General features: G+C 33.9%; 1 protein-coding gene across 1 annotated transcript; it reads left to right on the forward strand.

Annotated features, from left to right (window-relative positions):
- The first annotated feature begins 24,419 nt into the window (after positions 1-24,419).
- Positions 24,420-25,415, forward strand: LOC149235868 (uncharacterized). The gene has a single exon (XM_089368694.1). The coding sequence runs from the start codon at positions 24,420-24,422 to the stop codon at positions 25,413-25,415; it is 996 nt and encodes a 331-aa protein (XP_089224820.1).
- The last annotated feature ends 374 nt before the right edge of the window (positions 25,416-25,789 follow it).

Below are 25,789 nucleotides of genomic sequence, written 5' to 3' on the forward strand. Positions count from 1 at the left end.
ACTCTTGGACACTTAGAGTTTCTTGGAGCATTGTTGGAGGAGTGTGGCCTGCTTGGGATTTGGAGTAAGAAGGCAAAGGTAAGCAAAGCTCAAGCAAGGAAGAGCAAGATTAGGCAGCTATAAGAGGATTCTATGCAATTATCGATTTACATGTGTGATTTCCTTTCTAGTGTTGGAATGCATGGTATTGCATGTGGTTCTTTGTTGTTATGGCATGGGTTCTTCCAGCTGTGACAGTGTTTTCAGCTTACCCTTGCCATTTCTAGATAGCCACAGTGTGACAGAGCTATCATGTTTTGGTTGATCTGGATTACCGGATGGATTCGAATCAGAGTGTGGTTGTTCTCCAAAAGAAAGAACACATGGCCAAGTGATCCCTGAACCAAACTATGGATTGTGGTAAAGCCACTGGTGTAGTGACCGTTGAACCAGACTATGGGTTGCAGTAAAGCCAGGTATTGTGTACCTGGCTGGGCCTAGGAATATTCGACCGGTTAATGGTGGTATATATGGTAAAGCCTAGAGGTGGTTTCCCTTGATTAGGCCTAGGAATCCTTGTTGGTGAATGATGGGATATACAGTAAAACCTAGAGGTGGAGTCTCGGTTTAGGGCCTAGTGATCCAGTGTGTATTGTAGTAAATCCTAAGAGACTAGGAGATAGGAAATTTCCTCACGGCGTAGGTGGAGAAATATGGTGGCATCCATGCTTGTTTTGGCTTAGTGATCTGGTGGAGATCATGGTAAATCTTGTCATTACAGGTTTATTTTGTTGGCCTAGTGATCCGGTGTGCATTGTAGTAAATCATGGTTTCTATTGATGAGGTTGAGGTGGTGTAGCCTCAGGGTGTGTTGGTTGGTTCTTTTGGTTTGAGTCCCACATTCATGCTTGGAATATTGCATGGAGGTTATTGGTTGCAGAGATATCTGGCTCAGCCAATCTATGGTCGGGTGGAACGTGGTAGTCCCATCCCGGGTTGGCCTTTGCATTCATTAATAAGAGGTTCTTTCCTTGATATTTTATGTGTAAATGTATTGCTTTATATGTGGATTCTATGGCTGATGTATCCTTGATATTTTTATTTTTATTATGTTGGTTATAAGCATGTTTTATAACAGTGATGATGTATGGCTCTCCTCATGTTTTGATTTGTAAATGAATGAACAATGTATCTATGGCCTAATAGATGAAATTGCATCTAATATGTTGAGACACCAATGCTCAGTTTTGTTCTTACCTAAACATGTAGATTACATATTTTTGACATGTTTGACGAAATTCCCGTCATGGATAGTAGGGGTCCAGTCTAGACCTTATCAATGTTTTTGTAAATGCATCATTGTCTATTTTGTAAATTAATTTCTGAACTTGTCATTGAGTTCTGAGAAGTGACCTGGGATCTGGCACTAAAAAAGTGGCACCACTCTTGGAGTCCTAGGCACAGGTCTTAGGAGAAAAGTCCCCAGATGCATACATACCCATGCTCTGGGAGCGTCTGGAGCCTCCTGGATGCATGCATGTCCATATCAAGGGAGTGTCCCAGGGTTTAATGGTCTAAAACTTCAATTTGTTTCAGGGGTTAGTTACTTGAGTGGTTGGGATAGCTCCTGAGAGTTATGTTACTGATGTGGAAGGTCTGTGTGGTGTGTTTCCATTGATTCCAATTTATTAAGGTCACCTAGGAGTTTTAATCCCATTATAGTGGTGTCTCTTCACATATTTACCCTAGTTGGTTGGTTACTTGGGTAGATGTGGGATGAGGGTGTTACAGAGTGGTATCAGAGCATCGTTCACCCCTCGAACTGGATGCGCGGTGTGTTGGTCATCTATTCATATCAATTGTATGCATTCCTTATGCTTGTATTCCATGAGCTTGTTGCATTTTTATGGTGTTGATCATGGTTATAGTGATGTCGCAATGTGAAGGTTGATGATGTTGTCGCTGGGATGCTTTAGTCATGAATACATGTGTGTTGTATATGCATTTTTTTATGCATGTCAGTGTCCATATGTTATTATGCATGCATTATCATGGTTATAGTTATGCATGTATAGTAGGACAAACATGCATTGTGAGGTCATTATATGCATTTTAGGTCATCATGATGTTATTGGTATGTTATGATGCCAATGTGCTGAATGAGATAGAGTAGGAGATGCAAATCATTAAAGTGAAGTTGTAAAAATGGACTTCGGGGTAAGTGCAAACCATCATAGACGTTTGTATTGTGGGCATGTAGGTATGTTGGTTAATGTTTATTATAAGCATTAGGGTTACTCATAAACTTGTCATTTTATTGTTTTTCTGGTTACATGTGTGGTCAATTCTAGTTGATTAGTGTAGTCATATGCACATGTCATATAGTCATGAATGATAGTAACATGTTGTTGTATGCATTATGGTCATATGCATGATGGCTATGCTCATTGCGTTGATGATCTTAGTGTTACATGTATCATGCTAGCCTGGATTGGTCTATGCAGATGATTATGGTTACGGTATTCAAGTATGAGTCGACTTATTTGTGATAGTATGTTGTACTAATCTAGATTGACTGTGCCTATGTGATTGTTATGCATGAAGGACAATTGTTTATGAGCTTATGATGTGAACATGTTAGATATATATTTTTATGGATATCATGAACTTACTTAAGTTGAGTTGATATGTTGTAAATTTATATCATGCTAATTTAGATTGATTGTGTAAACAAGATAGCCGCCCCTAGGATACATTAAGGTATGGGTTTTATTATGTCGTCTATTTGGTGTTTGAATGTTTTACTATGTCGTTTATTTGGTATTTGAGCGTTTGGTGTCTATTATGTCGTCATAGCTATTGTCTGAATGTTTTATTACTTGAATGATATGATTATGTGTCTATAATACTTCTTGGTGAAATGATCTTGTTTTAAGATGATTGTACTAATACATATGTGTTGAGACACCTGATATGTACTTGAGTGTAAGTACATGATAGTTGTAGCATTATGTATTATGATTGATGAATGTGAGTTGAGTTCTAAGTATGACATGGTTATTAGACTTAGTAAATGTTGATTTCAAACTAATATACATGATGTATTGATCTTTGGAACATGAGATTGACGTGTGTGAGCAACTGCAGGGCAACATTTTTGGTACTAGCTTGACAAGGTAATAGTTGATGTGTTTATACAACTAGTAGTTGGGTGATGTGACAATACATAGTAAGAATCGATTACAACAAAGTAAAAAGGTAAAAGAAAGGAATTCGGCAAGAATTCCTTTGGCTGTGTTTGGAAAACCTAATTCCAAATGAATGAGTGATTTGCATACACGATGTCTTCTTAACCTTGACATTGCGTGACATTATGTAGATATATTCTATATTCACGAGCCTATATTTGATAGGTATAACGAATGGTTCCCAGCTATGGCTAGACTCATCAAGGAATTGGAGTTCCTTGAAAGCTGTACGTGTTTAGTTACATGGCAACATGCTTGGCACAACAAGATAAGATGATAGGTATATTGTGATGTTTAATTATGCACTGACAGTTGTCTTTTTATGGCAGTATGATGTAGGGGATTGCATGGAAAAGATACTGCCATGAAATTCCAAAGAAGGTTCAAGTTGAGCTTTCCTTTGGAAGCACTCGAAACCATGGGGATTGAGTCATGGTGTTTATTGAGAGTCTTTTGATTTTGATTCTTTGCACTTTGTTTGCACTTGATTTGTAGGTTTGTTTATGTATAGTGTATGGCCATACGACTTTGTTTACGACATCGTATTATTATTGGTTTTCATGGTTTTCTACTTGTTTTCATTTTTTCTTACCTTTTACATCTTGAGGGACTTGGAAATTAGTTGGGAAATAGAAAAGTTAATGGAGCTCCAGGAGAGCTAAATGAAACCTAGCAAGTAATGTAAGACTCAAATGAAGCTTGGTGCATGAGTAAGTGAAATTGAAGGTAAGAATATGACAATCAATTGGATTGGTTGGGTCCACTGGGTAAATGGACAATGGCAAGACAGTCATGAGAAAGCTAATAGGAAATTTAAAGTGAATGGATGTGAGGCATGTGATTCCTTGTCTATGTTGGGAATGGTTGTTCTCAATGTTTTTTCATGCCATGAACATCATGGAGTTCTGTTAACCTTGGCCTTATGTTATCCAGTAACTATGTTATGATCATGATTATGCTGATGTTTATATATGTATGTATGTGTGTATGTATGTCATTGTATGACATGATCATGATTGTTTTATGCTAATGTTTATGTATATGTATATATGTCATTGTTTGACAGGGTTGTCAGGGATCATTCTTGTCGAGGAATGATTGCTTATGCGAGTGAATGGCATGAAGAGATTCCTAGTTCATGAGGAATCATGTGGGAAGAGTAGCATGATAGATCACTGAGGTCAGTATCATGTGGATATGAATTGATATTGTATGCTTATATTATGACTATGTTTATGCTATGACAGGTAGCTCTAAGGGATACATGAGTTGAATGAAAGCAATGAGATCCGTTGCATGTGAGGATAAACATGGATGATAGAGAGACACTAGAAGCAAGGTTGCTTGGTAGAGACAGTGCGTTTTAGTATGTGTAGTACTACTGTTGTGTATATTTTGTGCCGGTTGTATATTCAGTGATTGTACCTATAGTGTTGTGTACATGTAATATATGTAGTATTGTGTGCATATGATGTTTTGTACTTGTTGTATGTATGGTGTTGTGTGTACATTGCAGATGCAGTGTTGGATATAGATGGTGTTATGTACATATTGTATATGCAACACTATGTACATATGGTGTTGTGTGCATGTTGTACATGTGGTGGTATCAACACATGGAGTTGTGTGCATGATTGTACAAGTGGTGTTGTGAGCATGTGGCATTGTGCACATGTTTCACATATTGTGCTATGTGCAGCTGGTGATGTGTACATTTCGTGCATATGGTGTTGCGTACATGTGATGTGTAAATTTCATCTTTGGTAATCATTCATTCAATAAACGATCTGAAAATTTGTAAAATTATTAGATTTGTTTGAGAAATCAACAAACATATGCCATCTCCGCACAACAAAACATAATAATATTCCTCTTTCTCCTACACATACCTTCATATGATACATAATCACAATTCTCCTGAAAATACTGCATCCTAATTTTGTATTTGTCATGAAAGCTCAGCACAGTAAAAGTTCCACACAATGAAATCTCCCACACATACCCCATCCTCCATAATACTAAATTAACTGATTAACGCCAGCCTCCACATATCTTCCTCCACACACACTTCTTCCATACACGCTTCCTTTGCACAACCACCTTCGAACGACCACATACTTTACCCACACAGCCACCTTTGTACAAGATTGACCTATTAACTTTTAGCCATACCGAACTAGAAAGATACTAACAGGCATTGTCTGATGTTGATCTGATAATGCAAATCAAGGTTGTATGGCCTGGAAAATCAGAACATTGAAATTAACAATATTAATCATTCCACAAAGATACATAGGTCTAAAATCAAAATCTCTACTCAACTACTCTCTTGCACAAACTTTGTAATCCACACAGTAAAAGCTATGCACAATGAAACATGATAATATTCCCTGTTCTCCTGTACATACCCTATCCTCCATAAACATTCATACAATATACGATCTAAAAATTTGTAAAAGTATCTCCACAAAATGACTTGTGTATCCTGCCACTTAGCCTGACCAAACTAGAAAGAGATCAATAAGCATTGTCTGATGTTGATATGATGATGCAGATCAAGTTTGCATGCTCTAGAAAAATTATAACATTGAAATTAATAATATTAATCATTTCGCAAAGATACATAGCTCTAAAATCAAAATCTCTATGTAACTGATCTCTCACACAAACTTCATAATCTGCATAGTAAATGCTCCACACAATGAAATATGATAATATTCCTCGTTTTGATGCACATACCCCATCCTCCATAAACATTCATATGATATACAATTTGGAAATTTGTAAAAGTATCTCTGCACAATGACTTGTGTAACGTGCCTCCATTGGCCCGTGCCCGCCCTGCCCCGCTACCTACCTATGTAAAGGTCCTGCAACTATGTGATTTCTATAATTATCGAGAATAGAAATACCATAATAGTGTTTGTGTCAATGTTAAAGTTAGAGCACTCACCCACCAAATGACCACTCAAAAAATTAGTTTTTTGTTTATTTTTAAATAAATTGTCAAGTACTAGAAAATGCCAAAAATAAAACACTCTCGGCCAAGGGAATTATGTCTAGTTGGAAGGTGTTAGGCCAATCAGAAATTAGAAATAAGATTTCCAGGAAATTATAAAATTATTTTTGAATTCATACAGAATAGAAAAAATCCACATTTTCCCAAAACTTTGGCTAAAATGACTAAAAAAAATTAAAATAATGGATGTCCAATGCAATTTGACTGCGAGACACAAGGACTAATAAATATGTTAGTATGCATCATCTCCATATCCCATAATTTTTTCGAATTCCTGATCAAGACTCCCCGGTGGTTTAATAACTATTTAATAGCGAACCATGCCGAATTCTTGCTATTAGAACTATTCTGAATGTTGGTAACTTATCTTGTCTTCATCATTGAAGTATCTTCTATGAAAATTGTTTGAGACTCTACCACCATTCATTACATATTTCAATGCTAATCTTTCTTGTGAATAATTACATGTTTATGTTTACATGGATTATGAAAGGAATTGCAAACAATGGCTACTTACACTAGGTTGTGTTACTTAAGGCCAAAGCTTGTTGGTCATCTCTACATCTTCTTAGGTTTATCTCTAAACTAAATTTCATTAAGTAATTGAACCTACAATACTAAGTATTTTAGAGCTAACAAAAATGATGAAGATGGGATTTTCCATCATGCATCTACATGCATTGTTTTGGGCTTCATGTTAACAAAGGGTTGAAGATGATAAGGACTTTAGAGCCAAAAAGTGATGGGGTCCAAATTTCCCACCATATATCTCTTTACCTTATTTTTATAAGGATTCTAAAAAAGATTATGCGCTTGAAATTTTGTATCACTTAATAATTTATTCAAATATTTTAAATGATATTTTATTAAGGTAGTCTGGTATTTTTAACATAAAATAATATTAATGATAAGCTAATTTTGATATTCATTGCAGTGACAAATATATTCAGATCAAGTAATATCTTCTTTGTTCAAGTGAGATTTGACACATATATCTTCTAAAATAAAGATAAAATATTTACTAAATAAATAATAGAGATAAATATACAAGTGAGATTTGACACATATCTCTTCTAAAATAAAAATAAATTATTTACTAAATAAAAAATAAAGATAAATTTACAATTTTGATTGAGAGATGAAGTAATTGAATGTGTGTATACCAACCTAGATCCATCTTAACCTGGATCTATCAAGCATTGAGAAGGATCCAATCTCTCGATGTGCAACCTCTTTTCTGAGCGTAAAATTTGAGGAAATGTTTGCACCTCGAGAGATTTCATGCCTCTCAGTGCTTGATAGATACGGGTTAAGATGGATATAGGTTGGATATATAATACTATAAAATATCTATATTTGTATCTATGTGTCTCTTTCTTATTCCCTGTCTCTATCTCACTGCCCAAACATACACAATCTCTCTCCATATCTATCTCTCTCTCCCTCCCTCTTCCTCTCTGCCTCTCTCTCTTCCCTCTATCTCTCCTCTCTCCATCGCTCTCTTGTCACTCCCTCTCTCAACCCCTCCAACTTCATCTCTCTCTCCTCTCTATTGAGTCCTCTCTCACCCTTTCTCTCCCACCTCCCTCTTTCGCCACCCCCCCCTATCCCCAATCACTCACTCACTCTCTCTCTCTCTCCCCTCCATCTTTGTGCCTCCCTCCCTCTCTCCTTCCCTTTTCTCCCTATCTTTATCCCCGCCTATTCTCTCTGTTCCCTCCTATCTTCTCAACCTCTCTATCTATCCATCTATCCCTCATCACTCCATCTCTCTCTCCACCTCTATCTCCCTATGCCTTTGTTATTTCACCCCTCTCTCTCCCCCTCCAACAACATATCTCTCTCCCCCCTCCCTTCTTCTCTCTCCCCTTTCTCTCTTCCTACCTCTCTCTCCCACCTCCCTCTCTCTATCTCCCTCCATCACTCTCTCAATCTCTCTTTTTTTCTCTCTCTCTCCACCCTCCACCTCTATTCCCTTCACTTTGCTTGCTATCATCACTTGGATCCTTAGTTAAGATACATCTATGTTGGTTCTTACTAATATTTGTATTATATAAATTTAATAGATTTAAATATAAAAGTGTTCCCATTTTTAATTTTATTAAAACCTTAATTTAATTTATATGGGAATATTTTTAGTAGTCGTGAAGATAGAGGGTTTATATTATCTCAAAACTAATTATCACCCTTTTCCTATTAGCTTAAAATAAAAAAATGTTATAAAATTAAATTAAATTAAAATATTTCTATTTTGAAATAAGTTATGGTTTTTTGGGAGGTGTTATTGATAAGCCATGGTATTGTAACAAAGCCTATTTATAGGTTGATAATATCCATGGGAAAGTGGGGGTGAATATCAATGGTGGTTAAGAATATTGTCATTAAAATATTTCGATTTTCAAATATGTTATGTTTTTTGGGCATGTGGTACTGATAAGGCATAGTATTGTAACAAAGTCTATTTACAAGTTAATAGTATCCATGGTAAAGTGGGAATGAATATCCATGGTTAAGAATATTTTCATATTGTTGATTGTGAAAAAAGTTATGTCTTTTCGGCATGTGGTATTGATAAGCCATAGTATTGGCCCATGGTATTATAATAAAGCCAATTTTTTACAAGTTAATAATATCCACTATAAAGTGGGGGTGAATATCCATGGTTATGAATCTTGACATATTGTTATAAAATATATTGGTTTTGAAATAAGTTATGGTTTTTGGGCTTGAGGTATTGATAATCCATGGTACTGGTTCATGGTATTGTAACAAAACCTATTCAAAAGTTAATAACAAAATGAAAATATAACAAATTGAATTTTATTATTTTTATTTTTAATTGAGCCAACATTTAGATTTTGCACTCATCCCAATAGTTTTGAATTTTATTATTATTATTATTACTATTATCATTTAACTAATCCCACATTTAGAATTGTTTACATACTTACATTACACCTACACATCTACTCTATACTAGCTGTAGAGCACCTCTATAGATATATATATATATATATATATATATATATATATATATATATAGATATATATATATATATATATATTATATATATATATATATATATATATATATATATATATATATATATATATATATATATATATAGATATTGATTGTAAATAAAATATTTGAATGTTTAAAAAAATCCAATTGCTTTCTTGATAAATGGGAGGTGTGTAATTTATTAATTCTTAATATAAAGTTGACAAGTTGTATTTTGAAAAATAATAATAACAAAAAGACTTAATGTGGAACATAAATAAAATATGTGCACAATTAAATAAATATTTTAATAGAGATTAATGTGAACTCTAAATAAAATATTTTAATTTTTATGTTCAAATAAACTATTTTATTGTCAAGTATCTATATATTATATAATCTTATCTACGAGCCTAGATCCATCTTAACCCGGATCTATCAAGCGTCGAGATGGATCTAATCTCACGAGGTGCGAACCTCTTTTTTGAGTGCAAAACTTGAGGAAAGTTTGTCAAGTACCTATATATTATATAAAGTTATCTACCACCCTAGATCCATCTTAACACAATCTATCAAGCATTGCGAGGGATCTAATCTCATGAGGTGAAAACCTGTTTTTCGAATGCAAAACTTGAGGAAACTTTTGCACCTCGAGAGATTCTCAATGCTTCATAGATGGGAGCCCCTAAGAGTGGGAAGACATAAGTTTCCATGTGCTCTACATGTTAATACAAGTGTGTATTTCTCTTAGTGATTGATGATGGCTCACAATGGATTGTGATGATTTTAGGTGTGTGGTGGATTGATCATTGAGTTATTGGAGAAGGTGGGAAAGTTTATGGACATTTGGTTCAAATTTTTTATCTTAGTAGTGGATTTTGGGTTGGACATTCTTCGCTATTTGGTTTTGGTCCTTGAGGAGCTCTCTAATTGTCCTTGTTATTTTAAAGGAGGGTTGGTGGTTTACAACTCAAATCTCAAAGGGATAGATGATGTAGGGCAATTATTATAACTATATGTGTTTAATTTTTTTCAACTGTCAGAAGTGTCTAAAAAGTACTAGATTATGTAAATTTCTAGAAAAAAAAAGTATGTAATTGAGTGAACACAGGGAGGTTTTTTACATTATTGGCAAGCATGTGGGGTGGAAGGTGAAGAAAGGAAGCTCGATCAAGCACTTTTTAAGCACTCAATCAAGTAATATTTTAATCCTTGATCGATCTATTTGAGGCCTTAAATATTGCTCAAGCGAGCTATAAAAAAAACCTCGATCAAGCTCCAATGTAACTCATGGTTACTAAGATGGTGCTTGGTTAAGCTACAGGCTCGATTGAGCTACGAGCTCGATCAAACTATTTGTTTCCAAATTCCCTCCAAAACAAAACCTCGCTTATTTTTTAATAAAATAACTGAATCGAACTATTTTTCATGGTAATCCATGCAAAAATGAGTTGAATCAATCAAGCTCCTTTAATTTCTTAAAAAACCTTGTTGCAGTCAATGAATGGATTATTCGCAGAGACCGCAGCCAAAATAGCTCGACTGAGTAGCATAACGGGGAAATAGAGCTCGACTGAGGAGCATAATGGAAAATTAGATCTTAACCAAGGAGCACAAAACTTGAACAAGGAGTGCACAGATTGTAGAGCTGCAAAATGTATGATGGTCGAGGTAAGTTTTTTGCCCTTGAATGCTTCTAATTTTTTCTGCTTGCAAACGAAATGTGCATGTAGAAATTTTTTTTATCTCTTAATAAATGGAATAATTTTAAATTAAAACCACCATTGAAAAGCACCACAAAAAACCACCATATGAAAACCACCATTAAAAGCCACCACAATAAATAAAATGATAATGTTATTGTTGCCATGCTTTTTGAATGTTAAATGTTCCTTCATAGTATTCATGATAACTAGATTCATTAAACATATTGCTCGTATTCTTACAATTCTTTTGGATTCTTACTTCCAAAATTAGATTTGGAAAACCATATTAGGAAAAGAACCGATGATTTCTCCCTCCAAGCTACTAGTGCTTCCAACAATGCTTATGCGCCAACTATCCACCCAAAGAAAACTTATGATACTAGCCAACCATCACAATCAATGCCAATACTACATGTTTCATCAACTTGAAATACCCAAAACATACAATTTGGTGGTACATGACTTTGACATTTCTAAATTGTACCATATCTTTTAACACAAAGATTTTTTTTATAGGTTTCATGCATGGCAAAGATTGTATATGTTTTAATGGTGGTATTTTTAAGTTTTTGTAAAAGTATTTTTTCTCAAGAGTAGACAATGCCAAATGGTTATAGCATCATTATTGAGAATCCACTTTAATAAAGTAATATTCAATAGTTTAAAGTAGGTTTGATGTGATAATAGATATTGTTGGATACGTCACACAAAGAGATTCTTTTTGAATACCTAATCTTATCATTTAGCAAATATATTGAGAAAAAATATGAAGTCCAAATTCTACAATATTACATAAATATGATGTATTTCCTTACATTATTTATATTATGTTTTGACATAGTATTGAAGCCTATAAGTACCCTACTCTGTGAGCACCATAGAAACCAATTTTTTTGTCCTAGGTACTTTGATATGTCGCCTAAAATAGTTTGAAACTTCACTAAAATAATTTATAGTGAAATCTCAGATGACTTAATTTTAGGGAAAGTCAAAGCCCTAATTTCCGTATGATATCTCTCATAAAATATAGTTATTTAAAAGCTCAAAGTTTTATAAAAAATATTTTTCTATGTTTCCTTAGTATGTTGAGAATTTCATGATATGAAATTTTCCTAGAAAAACTTAAAGCAAAAATCTTAAGATGACTCATTTAAAACTTCGCAAAAATATCTTTATCTAAAAATTCTTAAAACACAAGTTATAGTAAAAATGCTAACTATGTCTCACTATAATCCACTGTTATCAATTATAAATCATCACATTTAACTAAAATTAATATCGCTTTTTATTATTATGATAATATATGTTTGCCTACAATTATTTATTATTAAATAAATTTTTAGTGGTTAAATACTAACACCAACACATTAACATGTTTAATATATATTGTGAAATATGTATTCTTGATATTGTTATTGTTGAGTTTTATTTTTATTGATATCCATAATTCAACTTGTTAACGTATACTAAACCTATGTATATATTAATTATTAAATTTGATATAATCTTAAATTTAAATTATCAATATTATATTTTAAAAAAATTATATAATACATAAATCATAAATTCATTTGAATAATAGGATAATATTTATTATAGAAAAAATATTAATGCTAATTTTCACTTAAACAAATATTTTAATATATTGATATAAATATATACCACGATTCAATTTGTGAATATCTTCATCTTATAAATCCATTAAATTATATATATATATATATATATATATATGGTGTATAATATATTATAACAATATTAATATATCGATATCAAAAATAATTCAAATTTTAAATAGTTTTATAGTATAAATTTAGTATTAATCTTATTAACAAATAAAAAAATAAATAAATAAATATATATATATATATATATATATATATATATTATAAGATCTTTTTATTTATATTCATTTTTATAAGTAAGATTTTCTTATTTAGATATTTGTAATTTGTTAATAATAAGAACTGAGAATTAGATTAATTATGAAAAATTTCTACCTTTCAATGACTAATATGTTAAATATAAGTGTTTAGGGTATTGGATAGAGAAAATAGAGAACAAATTTTGATACTCAATAAACACACAGATATATAGACAATGATAATTCAAAAGTGTCGTGAGACCATGTCTACAATTAACTATACAAATTTTCATTTACTCAAACAATATGATATGAGGAAGATGACATGTTTATCCCATTGTACCAAACATATTCAGAATGAATTAATAAGTGGGAAAACCCAATTTTCTCCAAGGTTTTTTTTTTTAATGATATAGTGACAGCATTGTCGACAACAAGGATATAATGTTTGGCCAAATCCTTTCTCAAATGGGAGGATGAATGGATAAGATCATCCAATATATGAAAGAGTAATAAGAAGAAGAAAACATTTGAGGCTCCATACTTAGAATGTCCAAATGATATTCATAATAAGTATCACGAAAAATAAATTTTAGTAAATTTTCGATTTTCTTCTCTGTATGTTTTTTTATTAAGTAATATTTCTTATAAAAGCTAAATTTATCTTTTATATTAAATATGACTATGTTAGCCCCAAAAAAATTAATTAATTTATATATAAATTTTAATGATATATTAGAAGTTAAGTGTTTAAAAATTGTAATTTGAAATATGTATTATATATTTATATAATGTGGTTATATATTTATATAAAAGGTTAATAAAATACAATATTGAATTTTTTTTAAATAATTTATTATATATATATTTTTATAATTTTTCGAATATCATAATTCAAAACTCTATATATATTTTAATATTCTTTTTATAAAATTATTGTATTTAACAAATTATTTTAATAAAATATAGCATAATACTAGAAAAAATTGAAATTGTTTTATTCATTTAATAACGTAAAAGAATACGCATAAGGCAAGGGCTTGTCGGTGATTGATTGTTATGATAAGGCACTCATTTGTAAAGGTCAATGATTCAAACTGATTCAAAACCCATGGGTGATCAAGTCAGAGGTAACTCTAGCTTACCTTGGCCGATATGGTTTGCAGGTTATTATGCTAGGCCTAGAGGATTTCTAGGTAGTTTTCTAGGTTTTCTAGGCTAGGTAGTTGTCACACATCTCCATACGATACTAATAACTAATAACACGAAAACACTAAGGTAAAAATCTGAGACATCAAATCAGAGTTGATGAAATTAATCATTACACATTAAAGCGTAATCAAATACCCCCGATCATGGATTAAATTAAACTTGTCTTCGGTTTGATTAATCTTGTCATTTTAATGTTTATTATATATGTATATATTCTGCGTACAGAACTCTTAATGAACCTATATGTTTGCAATTAAAGTTTGGCTTTCATGTGACATGCCTTCTAAATGTAATCAATGTCCTAGGGAAACCCACCCTTCATAGTATTCATGATAACTAGATTCGTTAAGCATATTGCTCGTATTCTTACAATTCTTTTGGATTATTACTTCCCAAATTAGATTTGGAAACCTATATTAGGAAAAGAACTGATGATTTCTCCCTCCAAGCTACTAGTTCTTCCAACAACGCTTTTGCACCAACAATCCACCCAAAGAAAAATTATGATACTAGCCAACCATCACAATCAATGCCAATACTACATGTTTAATCAACTTGAAATAGCCAAAACATACAACTTGGTGGTACATGACTTAGACATTTCTAAATTGTACCATATCTTTTAACAAAAAGATTTTTTTTATAGGTTTCATGCATGGCAAAGACTGTATATGTTTTAACGGTGGTATTTTTAAGTTTTTGTAAAAGTATTTTTTCTCAAGAGTAGACATTGCCAAATGGTTATAGCATCATTATTGAGAATCCACTTTAATAAAGTAATATTGAATAGTTCAAAGTAGGTTTGATGTGATAATAGACATTGTTGGATATGTCACACAAAGAAATTCTTTTTGAATACCTAATCTTATCATTTAGCAAATATATTGAGAAAAAATATGAAGTCCAAATTATACAATATCACATAAATATGATGCATTTCCTTACATTATTTATATTATGTTTTAACATAGTATTGAAGCCTATAAGGACCCTAATCTGTGAGCACCATAGAACCCAATTTTTTTGTGCTATGTACTTTGATATGTCACCTAAAATAGTTTAAAACTTCAGTAAAATAATTTATAGTGAAATCTCAGATGACTTAATTTTAGGGAAAGTGAAAGCCCTAATTTCCATATGATATATCTCATAAAATATAGTTATTTAAAAGCTCAAAGTTTTATAAAAATTATTTTTCTATGTTTCTTTAGTATATTGAGAATTTCATGATATGAAATTTTGCTAGGAAAACTTAAAGCAAAAATCTTAAGATGACTGATTTAAAACTTCCCAAAAATATCTTTATCTAAAAATTCTTAAAACACAAGTTATAGTAAAAATGCTAACTATGTCTCACTATAATCAACTGTTATCAATTATAAATCATCACATTTAACTTATAAATCATCACATTTAACTAAAATTAATATGGCTCTTTATTATTATGATAATATATGTTTGCCTACAATTATTTATTATTAAATAAATTTTTAGTGGTTAAATACTAACACCAACACATTAACATGTTTAATATATATTGTGAAATATATATTCTTGATATTGTTATTGTTGTGTTTTATCTTTATTGATATCCGTAATTCAACTTGTTAACGTATACTAAACCTATGTATATATTAATTATTAAATTTGTTATAATCTTAAATTTCATTTATCAATATTGTATTTAAAAGAAATTATATAATACATAAATCATAAATTTATTTGAATAATATGATAATATTTATTATAGAAAAAATATTAATGCTAATTTTCACTTAAATAAATATTTTAATACATTAATATTTTAATATAGTGATATAAATATATACCACGATTCAATTTGTGAATATATTCAGATTATAAATCCATTAAATTAATCATATATATATATATATATATCAAAAATAATTCAAATTTTAAATAGTTATATAGTGTAAATTTAATATTAATTTTATTAACAAAAATTTACATATATATAAAAAGAGTAAGAGATTTTTATTTATATTCATTTTTATAAGTAAGATTTTCTTATTTAGATATTTGTAATTTATTAATAATAAGAACTAAGAATTAGATTAATCGTGAAAAATCTTTATCTTTCAATGACTAATATGTTAAATATAAGTGTTTAGGGTATTGGAAAGAGAAAATAGAGAACAAATTTTGATATTCAGTCTACACACAGATATATAGAAAATAGAGAACAAATTTTGATATTCAGTCTACACACAGATATATAGACAATGATAATTCAAAAGTGTCGTGGGACCATGTCTACAATTAACTAGAAAAATTTGCATTTACTCAAACAATATGATATGAGGAAGATGACATGTTTATCCCATTGTACCAAACATATTCGGAATGAATTAATAAATGGGAAAACCCAATTTTCTTCGAGGTTTTTTTTTTTTTTTAATAATATAGAGACAGCATTCTCGACAACAAGGATATGTTTGGCCAAATCCTTTCTAAAATGGGAGGATGAATGGATAAGATCATCAAATTTATGAAAGAGTAATAAGAAGAAGAAAACATTTGAGGCTCCATACTTAGAATGTCCAAATGATAATCATCATAAGTATCATGAAAAATAATTTTTAGTAAATTTTCCATTTTTTGCTCTGTATGTTTTTTTATTAAGAAATATTTCTTATAAAAGCTAAATTTATCTTTTATATTAAATATGACTATGTTAGCCCCAAAAAATAATTAATTTATATATAAATTTTAATGATATATTAGAAGTTAAGTGTTTAAAATTTGTAATTTGAAATATGTATTATATATTTATATAATGTGGTTATATATTTATATCAAAGGTTAATAAAATACAATATTGAATTTTTTTAAATAATTTATTATATATATATATATATATATATATATATATATATATATATATATATATATATATAATTTTTCGAATATCATAATTCAAAACTCTATATATATTTTAATATCCTTTTTATAAAATTATTGTATTTAACAAATTATTTTAATAAAATATAGCATTATACTAGAACAAATTGAAATTGCTTTATTCATTTAATAACATAAAAGAATACCCATAAGGCAAGGGCTTGTCGGTGATTGATTGTTATGATAAGGCACTCATTTGTAAAGGTCAATGATTCAAACTGATTCAAACCCCATGGGTGATCCAGTCAGAGGTAACTCTAGCTTACCTTGGCCGATATGGTTTGCAGGTTATTATGCTAGGCCTAGAGGATTTCTAGGTAGTTTTCTAGGTTTTCTAGGCTAGGTAGTTGTCACACATCTCCATACAATACTAAGAACTAATAACACGAAAACATAAAGGTAAAAATCCGAGACATCAAATCAGAGTTGATGAAATTAATCATTACACATTAAAGCATAATTAAATACACCTGATCATGGATTAAATTAAACTTGTCTTCAGTTTGATTAATCTTGTCATTTTAATGTTTATTATATATGTATATATTTTGCATACAGAACTCTTACTGAATTTATATGTTTGCAATTAAAGTTTGGCTTTCATGTGACATGCCTTTTGAATGTAATCAATGTCCTAGGGAAACCTAGCCTTCATAGTATTCATGATAACTAGATTCGTTAAACATATTGTTCGTATTCTTACAATTCTTTGGGATTCTTACTTCCCACATTAGATTTGGAAACCTATATTAGGAAAAGAACCGACGATTTCTCCCTCCAAGCCACTAGTGCTTCCAACAATCCTTTTGTGCCAACAATCCACCCAAAGAAAAATTATGATACTAGCCAACCATCACAATCAATGCCAATACTACATGTTTAATCAACTTGAAATAGCCAAAACATACAACTTGGTGGTACATGAATTTGACATTTCTAAATTGTACCATATTGTTTAACACCAAGATTTTTTTTATAGGTTTCATGCATGGCAAAGATTGTATATGTTTTAATGGTGGTATTTTTATGTTTTTGTAAAAGTATTTTTTCTCAAGAGTAGACATTGCCAAATGGTTATAGCATCATTATTGAGAATCCACTTTAATAAAGTAATATTCAATAGTTTAAAGTAGGTTTGATGTGATAATAGATATTGTTGGATACGTCACACAAAGAGATTCTTTTTGAATACCTAATCTTATCATTTAGCAAATATATTGAGAAAAAATATGAAGTCCAAATTCTACAATATTACATAAATATGATGTATTTCCTTACATTATTTATATTATGTTTTGACATAGTATTGAAGCCTATAAGGACCCTACTCTATGAGCACCATAGAACCCAATTTTGTTGTCCTAGGTTCTTTGATATGTCGCCTAAAATAGTTTGAAACTTCACTAAAATAATTGATAGTGAAATCTCAGATGACTTAATTTTAGGGAAAGTCAAACTCCTAATTTCCATATGATATATTTCATAAAATATAGTTATTTAAAAGCTCAAAGTTTTATAAAAATTATTTTTCTATGTTTCTTTAGTATGTTGAGAATTTCATGATATGAAATTTTCCTAGAAAAACTTAAAGCAAAAATATTAAGATGACTCATTTAAAACTTCCCAAAAATATCTTTATCTAAAAATTCTTAAAACACAAGTTATAGTAAAAATGCTAACTATGTCTCACTATAATCAACTGTTATCAATTATAAATCATCACATTTAACTTATAAATCATCACATTTAACTAAAATTAATATGGCTCTTTATTATTATGATAATATATGTTTGCCTACAATTATTTATTATTAAATAAATTTTTAGTGGTTAAATACTAACACCAACACATTAACATGTTTAATATATATTGTGAAATACATATTCTTGATATTGTTATTGTTGTGTTTTATTTTTATTGATATCCATAATTCAACTTGTTAATGTATACTAAACCTATGTATATATTAATTATTAAATTTTATATAATCTTAAATTTCAATTATAAATATTATATTCTAAAAAATTATATAATACATAAATCATAAATTCATTTGAATAATATGATAATATTTATTATAGAAAAAATATTAATGCTAATTTTCACTTAAATAAATATTTTAATACATTAATCTTTTAATATATTGATATAAATATATACCACGATTCAATTTGTGAATTTCTTCATATTATAAATCCATTAAATTATAGATATATATATAATTATATCTATATCTATATAGATATAGATATGGTGTATAATATATTATAACAATATTAATATATCGCTATCAAAAATAATTCAAATTTTAAATAGTTTTATAGTGTAAATTTAATATTAATTTTATTAACAAAATTATATATATATATATATATATATATATATATAAAGTAAGAGGATCTCCTTCTTGAGAGATGGAGTGCTCTACGATAGACCGTGAGGGTTTCAGCTAGGGTTTTTTCTAGCACTCTCACTGATACCTGTAGCCCTCTAACCGCGAACCTGTTGCTGCCTGTTACCCGGCCCGGTTTTTCAGGTCCATCTGTCGCTTTCAGGATGACTACTGCTATAATGGGGGATGTTATGGAAACGAAGGAGGCAGTAGATTATTCAGACGACCCGCATCCTGAGCAGGTAATTTTCGGGTGCCCTAATTTCACTCCTTCAGAAGCTGGTCCCAGTCGACCTTCGATCCCGTCGCCGCATACTTCTCCAGTGGTAACCCTGTCGGATCACCGTCCCTCTCAGCACTCTACTGGAAATCCCCCCTAGGAGCCTCCTGCCCTGGACCTCCCCCCTCTGTCACCTGGGACCCTTCGCTTTCTGTCGACTGTTATCCCCCCATCACCCTCATTTGACCCGCATCCGCACAATACAACTTTCTTTACTGCTACATCTTCAGGTCCTCCCACTTCGGCAGCTGCAGCACCCACTGCCTCCCTTCACTCGCCCTCGGGATGTTTTGAGGCTCCTGCTGTCAGGGTCAGATCTTCAAAATCAATTCACCTGGAAGGCTCCCCGGATCCATTAGTGGATCACCCTTCTGCTCCGCGTACAGGGAAGAAAAGGACCAGGTGTGTCAAAGCGACCGCAAGGGACATATCAATTCGCTTTGGAGATACATCTGCTATTGGGGAAGCAGCTAAAATGGCAAACACCATACTTGTTGGGCATGTTCGAGGGAGAGCATATTCGGCGACCCGACTCACTCTATGGGTGAAGGAAATTTGGGGAGGGGTTCTCAAGGAATTACCTGAGGTGCAAGTCTTACCCAGAGGCTGGTTTGCCCTTCACTTCGCAAAGGAGAACTACACAGACTTGGTGCTGGCGAGGTATTGGCACATTGAGATGGCGCCGGTTCTGTTAAAGAGATGGAGCCCTCTATTTGACCCGGAGAGAGAACAAATTGGAGCTGGTCCGCTATGGGTTCGTTTGTCGGGGCTACCCCTTCAGTACTGGAGTGAGGAGGTCTTCATGCGCATTGGGAATGCACTGGGATCATATCTTGATCATGATCGAACCTTCGTAGAGTCAAGGAATAGAACTCTCGCTCGCATCCTGGTATATCTGGATACCCGCGAAGGCTTGGAGGAGAAGATTACTTTACACTGGGGCAAATACACTAGGGTTCAGATATTGGATTACGAAGGGGTGCCATTTAGATGCCGCCGCTGCCACAGGGTGGGGCATATTTTCAAGGACTGTCCTCTTAACAAGAAACAGGAAGAAACCCCTGCGCCATCCAATGTGCCCTCGAGGACTATATCGTCGGTCTCTTTGCGCACTCCGGCACCAAGACCCCCCATCAGCAACTCACAAAATGTTCCTGGAGCAGCTCACAGAACACTATCTCCGCCGGTCACCAGATCTCGGGCTGCTGCAGCATCTGCCTCCGCTTCGGGTACATCTCTTTTCACTCCCTTATCTTGTTACTCTCCTTGCTCCTCTTTGCATTCTCCATCCATGTCAGTTGCATTTTGCACTTTTCCCTCATCACCGGTCTTTGCTCCATCTGCACCCACATTGCACTCTCACCCCTCGCCATCCTCCTCTCCTTCCTCATCTCGGGGGTCTAAACACCATTATACTCTGCGTCTTCAAGTACACTCTCTCGGATGTCATCTTAATATTGCTGATTTGGGTACTGTATCATCTGGGTTGACCCCCTTGTCTGTCCGAGGGAGAAAATCAAATCTGTCAAAAGCCATCAGGCGGGCGGGAGCGGAGGTTTCCTTTGGGCGACAATCTACCATTGATGGGGTTCTTAGAGCAGCGAACACCCCTGGCAATCTCCCCCCATGAAGTGTCTTTCCTTCAACTGCAGAGGCTTGGCTAGTGCCTCCAAGAAACTAGCTCTGCGTAGACTTTTTGAATCTGTTCCTGTTGACATTATCCTCCTCCAAGAGACCCTTGGTCCGGCTGACCCTATTACCGCCTCTTTATCCTCCATCATCCCGGGATGGCAGTTTTTAGCTATGGATTCTACTGGTAGATCGGGGGGCCTTGCGATTGGGTTCAATCCAGCATCCATCAAAGCACGAGCTTCCTGGGGAGGTCAGGGTTTTATGGGCTTAGACCTCCTCTCGGCTGACCTTGGGACCAGCCTAAAATTTATTAACATATATGACCCGTGCAAACAAAGGGAGAACTTTTGGAATCATTTACTGAGCCTATCTATCCTCTCTGCTGACAACATCATTATTGAGGGTGATTTAAACTTCTCCTTGGGATATAGTGAATCATGGGGATCCATGGCTCAGGTTGACACGATCATTGGTTATATGACAGACCTTCTGGAGCGACACAACCTGATCGATGTCCCTATGCAAAAACCACTCCCCACCTGGAGGAACAGAAGAATTGGAGATGTTGCTCTTGCTCGCAGATTAGATAGAATTATAATGAAAGGCACCCTTATTCAACAGCTGCATTATTACAAACAATGGGTGGGTACTGGTGGCATATCGGATCACTACCCAATATACCTGGAGATATTGAGTCCTAATAAAAAGCCAAAAGCCCCTTTCAAGTTCAATCATGGCTGGCTACAGGATCCCTCATATATCAAGACGGTTAAGGATTTTTGGACTCAAAACCCGATAGATAGGTCAGATTCCTTGGAAAAGGGGTTCTACTCAAACATTTCTCAGCTCAAGCACCTTTCTATTAAATGGGCCAAAGAAAAATATCAAAAGGAAAACACTGCCCTACTGCATATTGAATCTGAACTATCCTCTCTATCGGATGAAAGAGGATTGGGGTTTGCCACAGCCGAACACAAAACCCATCTGGTAGAACTAGAAAACCAAAAGGAAAAAATACTAAGAGAGCGAGAGGAATCCATCCGTCTTCGTAGCAGAGCCATCTGGTTAAAACCCGGGGATGATAATACCCGATTCTTTCATAACTATGCAAAAGGCAGAAAGGTCAAAAATACCATCTGGAACATCCCACTGCCAGAAGGTGGAGTAGCAGACTCCTTCAATAAGCTCTCACACCTGGGATCATCACACTTTAGGAATCTCTACAAACAACCCCCTGGCTCAACTATTGCTGGTATTATTAACATTGCTGGTCACTTCCCCATGTTTGTAAATGAGGATGAGTCGGAGGCTCTATCTGATCCAGTGACACCTGGGGAACTTGAGAGCACCCTAAAATTGTTCAAAAAGGAGAAAAGCCCGGGGCCGGATGGTTGGACCATTGAGTTCTACATTACTTTCTATGATCTGCTCAGCAATGACTTACTGAGGGTTGTGGAGGAATGCAGGGTATCTGGGTCACTGTACAATGCCATCAACTCGACTTTCATAGCCCTGATCCCCAAATCGGACTCTCCTTCCTCTTTCGATGATTATTGCCCCATCTCTCTGTGTAATGTGCTCTACAAGATCATCTCCAAGATTATAGCAAATCACCTCTGCCCTATACTGTCCCGTAATATTGCCCCTCAACAATTTGCTTTCCTTGAACATCGCCAAATTTATGAAGCCATTGGTTCGACTCAGGAAGCACTTCACACCATCTGGACCAAGAACCACAAAGCCATTATCTTAAAGATTGCCTTGGCAAAGGCATTTGACCACGTCAGCTGGCTCTACATCAAAATGCTTTCATCCATATGGGCTTCCCCATCAACTTCATTACCTAGATCATGGCTTGTATCTCTACTCCCACCTTCAATGTACTGATAAATGGGTCGACAACACAGTTTTTCCACTCTGAACGTGGCCTCAGACAGGGTTGTCCTCTATCTCCCCTTCTCTTCTTGATTGTCATGGATGGTCTGAGTCGATTAATTACTACAGCAAAGAGAAATGGGGAATTTAGTGGACTCAAAATTTCAGATGACTGCTTTCTCACCCATCTTCTTTTTTTGGACGATGTCATGATTTTCCTTGATGGCAGCATCAGGGATTCCCGCACTTTCTCGAAAATCCTCACCCTTTTCTCATCAGCTACTGGGATGATTGCTAACCTTTCAAAATCATCTATCATTCTCTCTAGAACCTCTATCCAAGAGTCCCATTTGGCTCGTCAACTGTTCCCATTCTGCATAAGACCCTTAGACCGCGGACTCAAATATTTAGGTTTCTGGATCAAGCCTATCAGCCAAAATATAGTTGACTGGGTTTGGCTTGTAGCTAAACTGGAGAAGCGCCTTAACATATGGAGTCACCGATATCTATCCAGAGCTGGTCAACTTGAATTGATCAAATCTGTCCTGGAGCCCACACTAGTCTTTTGGATGGCTCTTGCTTGGATTCCGAGGAGTATCTTGGCAAGATTACACCAAATATGCAACATATATCTTTGGAATGGGAACCAGGATAAGCACATATTTGCATGGGTAGGATGGAAGAAGATAGCTATTCCCAAAAAATGGGGAGGTTGGGGATTAAAAGACCTGCCTATATTTGCACAAGCCCTTGCTGCAAAAATGGGGTGGACTCTACTCACAGGACACAATCTCTGGACCAGCATTACATACCACAAGTACATTTGGCCTCTTCACATAATGGAATGGATCCGACTTCCAAACTGGCCTAAGTCTGGCATCTCATCTGTGTGGAAAGCACTTCTAAAATCTATGCCTCTCATCAGGGATAACCTGGTTTGGAAAATAAACGATGGATATTTAGCTTGTATTGGTACAGACCCATGGAATGGATGCGGTGGCAGACATATACTATCCGAGGCACTCATTTAGCACCCACATACTCAAGAGATCAAAGTACTAGCTGACATTACTGATCCTCAAAATTCAACCATTTTAGATCAGCACTGGAAATCTGCATTACAGAACAATCTTCCACCCCACTGGCATCAGGAATGGACTGACTACATTAATGCTTTGATAGAGTCACACATCAAATCAAACAGGGGCCGGACAAGCTAATCTGGCATCAATCCGAGAACGGAATATATACACCAAAGACAGGATATTTAACGCTGATATCGCACATGGTACCAGATATGATCTATTTTTGGTGGAAGACATTATGGAAGCTCACTGCGCCTCCCAGGAAAAAACTCTTTTTTTGCTGTATCCTCAAAGATATAGTCCCCACTGGGGAATATCTCATGCGCAAAGCAGTATACGAGCCTACCTGGTGCACCCTATGTAAATGCAATTCTGAATCGAGTCTCCATCTGTTCCTAAATTGCACAGTGCTGATGAACCTGTGGCAATCCGTATCCTCATCCATATACTTCACAGGAAAATGGGAAGGTGATGATATAATCAGAGCCTGGGAATCATGGTTTTATCGACACAAAAGCTCCAAATTACAAAGCCTACCCATTATTATCAACTGGTACCTCTGGCTAGCTCGAAATCGGGCTATTTTTTATGATATACCAGTGAGCTGGCCTCATTTAACTGCTCTTATCATATCTGCCTACAACGAATTGCCTGAGCCCCCGCAACCTTGTAATCGAAGACCCCGTGACCCACCGCATATTGATAAACGTACTTCATGGGCATTTTTTGATGGTGCTGCCCAGCAGCAGGGATGCGGGGGAGGTTTTATATTATACATTAACGATCATCATTACTATAAAGTCCGGATGGGTTTGGGGATAGGCTCAAACAATTTTGCAGAAATCATCACTCTTCGTCATCTCATGGATTTTTCATCGGGGCATAATTGCATGCACATTCATAAATTTGGAGACTCGAAGATCATCATAGATTGGTTCAACAACATTACTGTTTGTCACACACATACACTCAGTAACATATTGGATGAAATAAATATATTGAAGGCACAATTTATTGACATTACTTACAATCATATCTACAAGGAACACAACAGCAGTGCCGATCAACTTTCCAAGGAGGTCACGACACTCCCCAGAGGAGAGTGGATGATACAGGAGCAACAAGGAACAAATGCATATCAATACTATCACCGTCCTTATATAGATCCACATTATCATAGGGCCGCTAGCCCATGAGATACAAAACAAGATACTGATATTTTTTTGAACAGCTTTTTGTATATAGTTGACAGAACTACTTTTCAGAAGCCCTGCGTGGCAATATGTATATATAAATAGAACAACAATACGAAAATCCTGCGTGATGATTTTGGATATATAACTGATATATTAGAACATATACTGAGCCCTCAAAAGACTGACAGACTATATAGCATATGCTTAGTGCATCTACAACATGTAATTTTTCAAGTTAATGAAAGATTACGATTTTTCCACTGGAGAAAAAATATATATAAAGTAAGATCTTTTTATTTACATTCATTTTTATACGTAAGATTTTCTTATTTAGATATTTGTAATTTGTTAATAATAAGAACTGAGAATTAGAT

Source organism: Pinus tabuliformis, chromosome 8, assembly GCF_031772625.1.
Source record: "Pinus tabuliformis cultivar Carrire ecotype Pingquan chromosome 8, CPIR1, whole genome shotgun sequence".
NCBI classification, from domain to species: Eukaryota; Viridiplantae; Streptophyta; class Pinopsida; order Pinales; family Pinaceae; genus Pinus; species Pinus tabuliformis.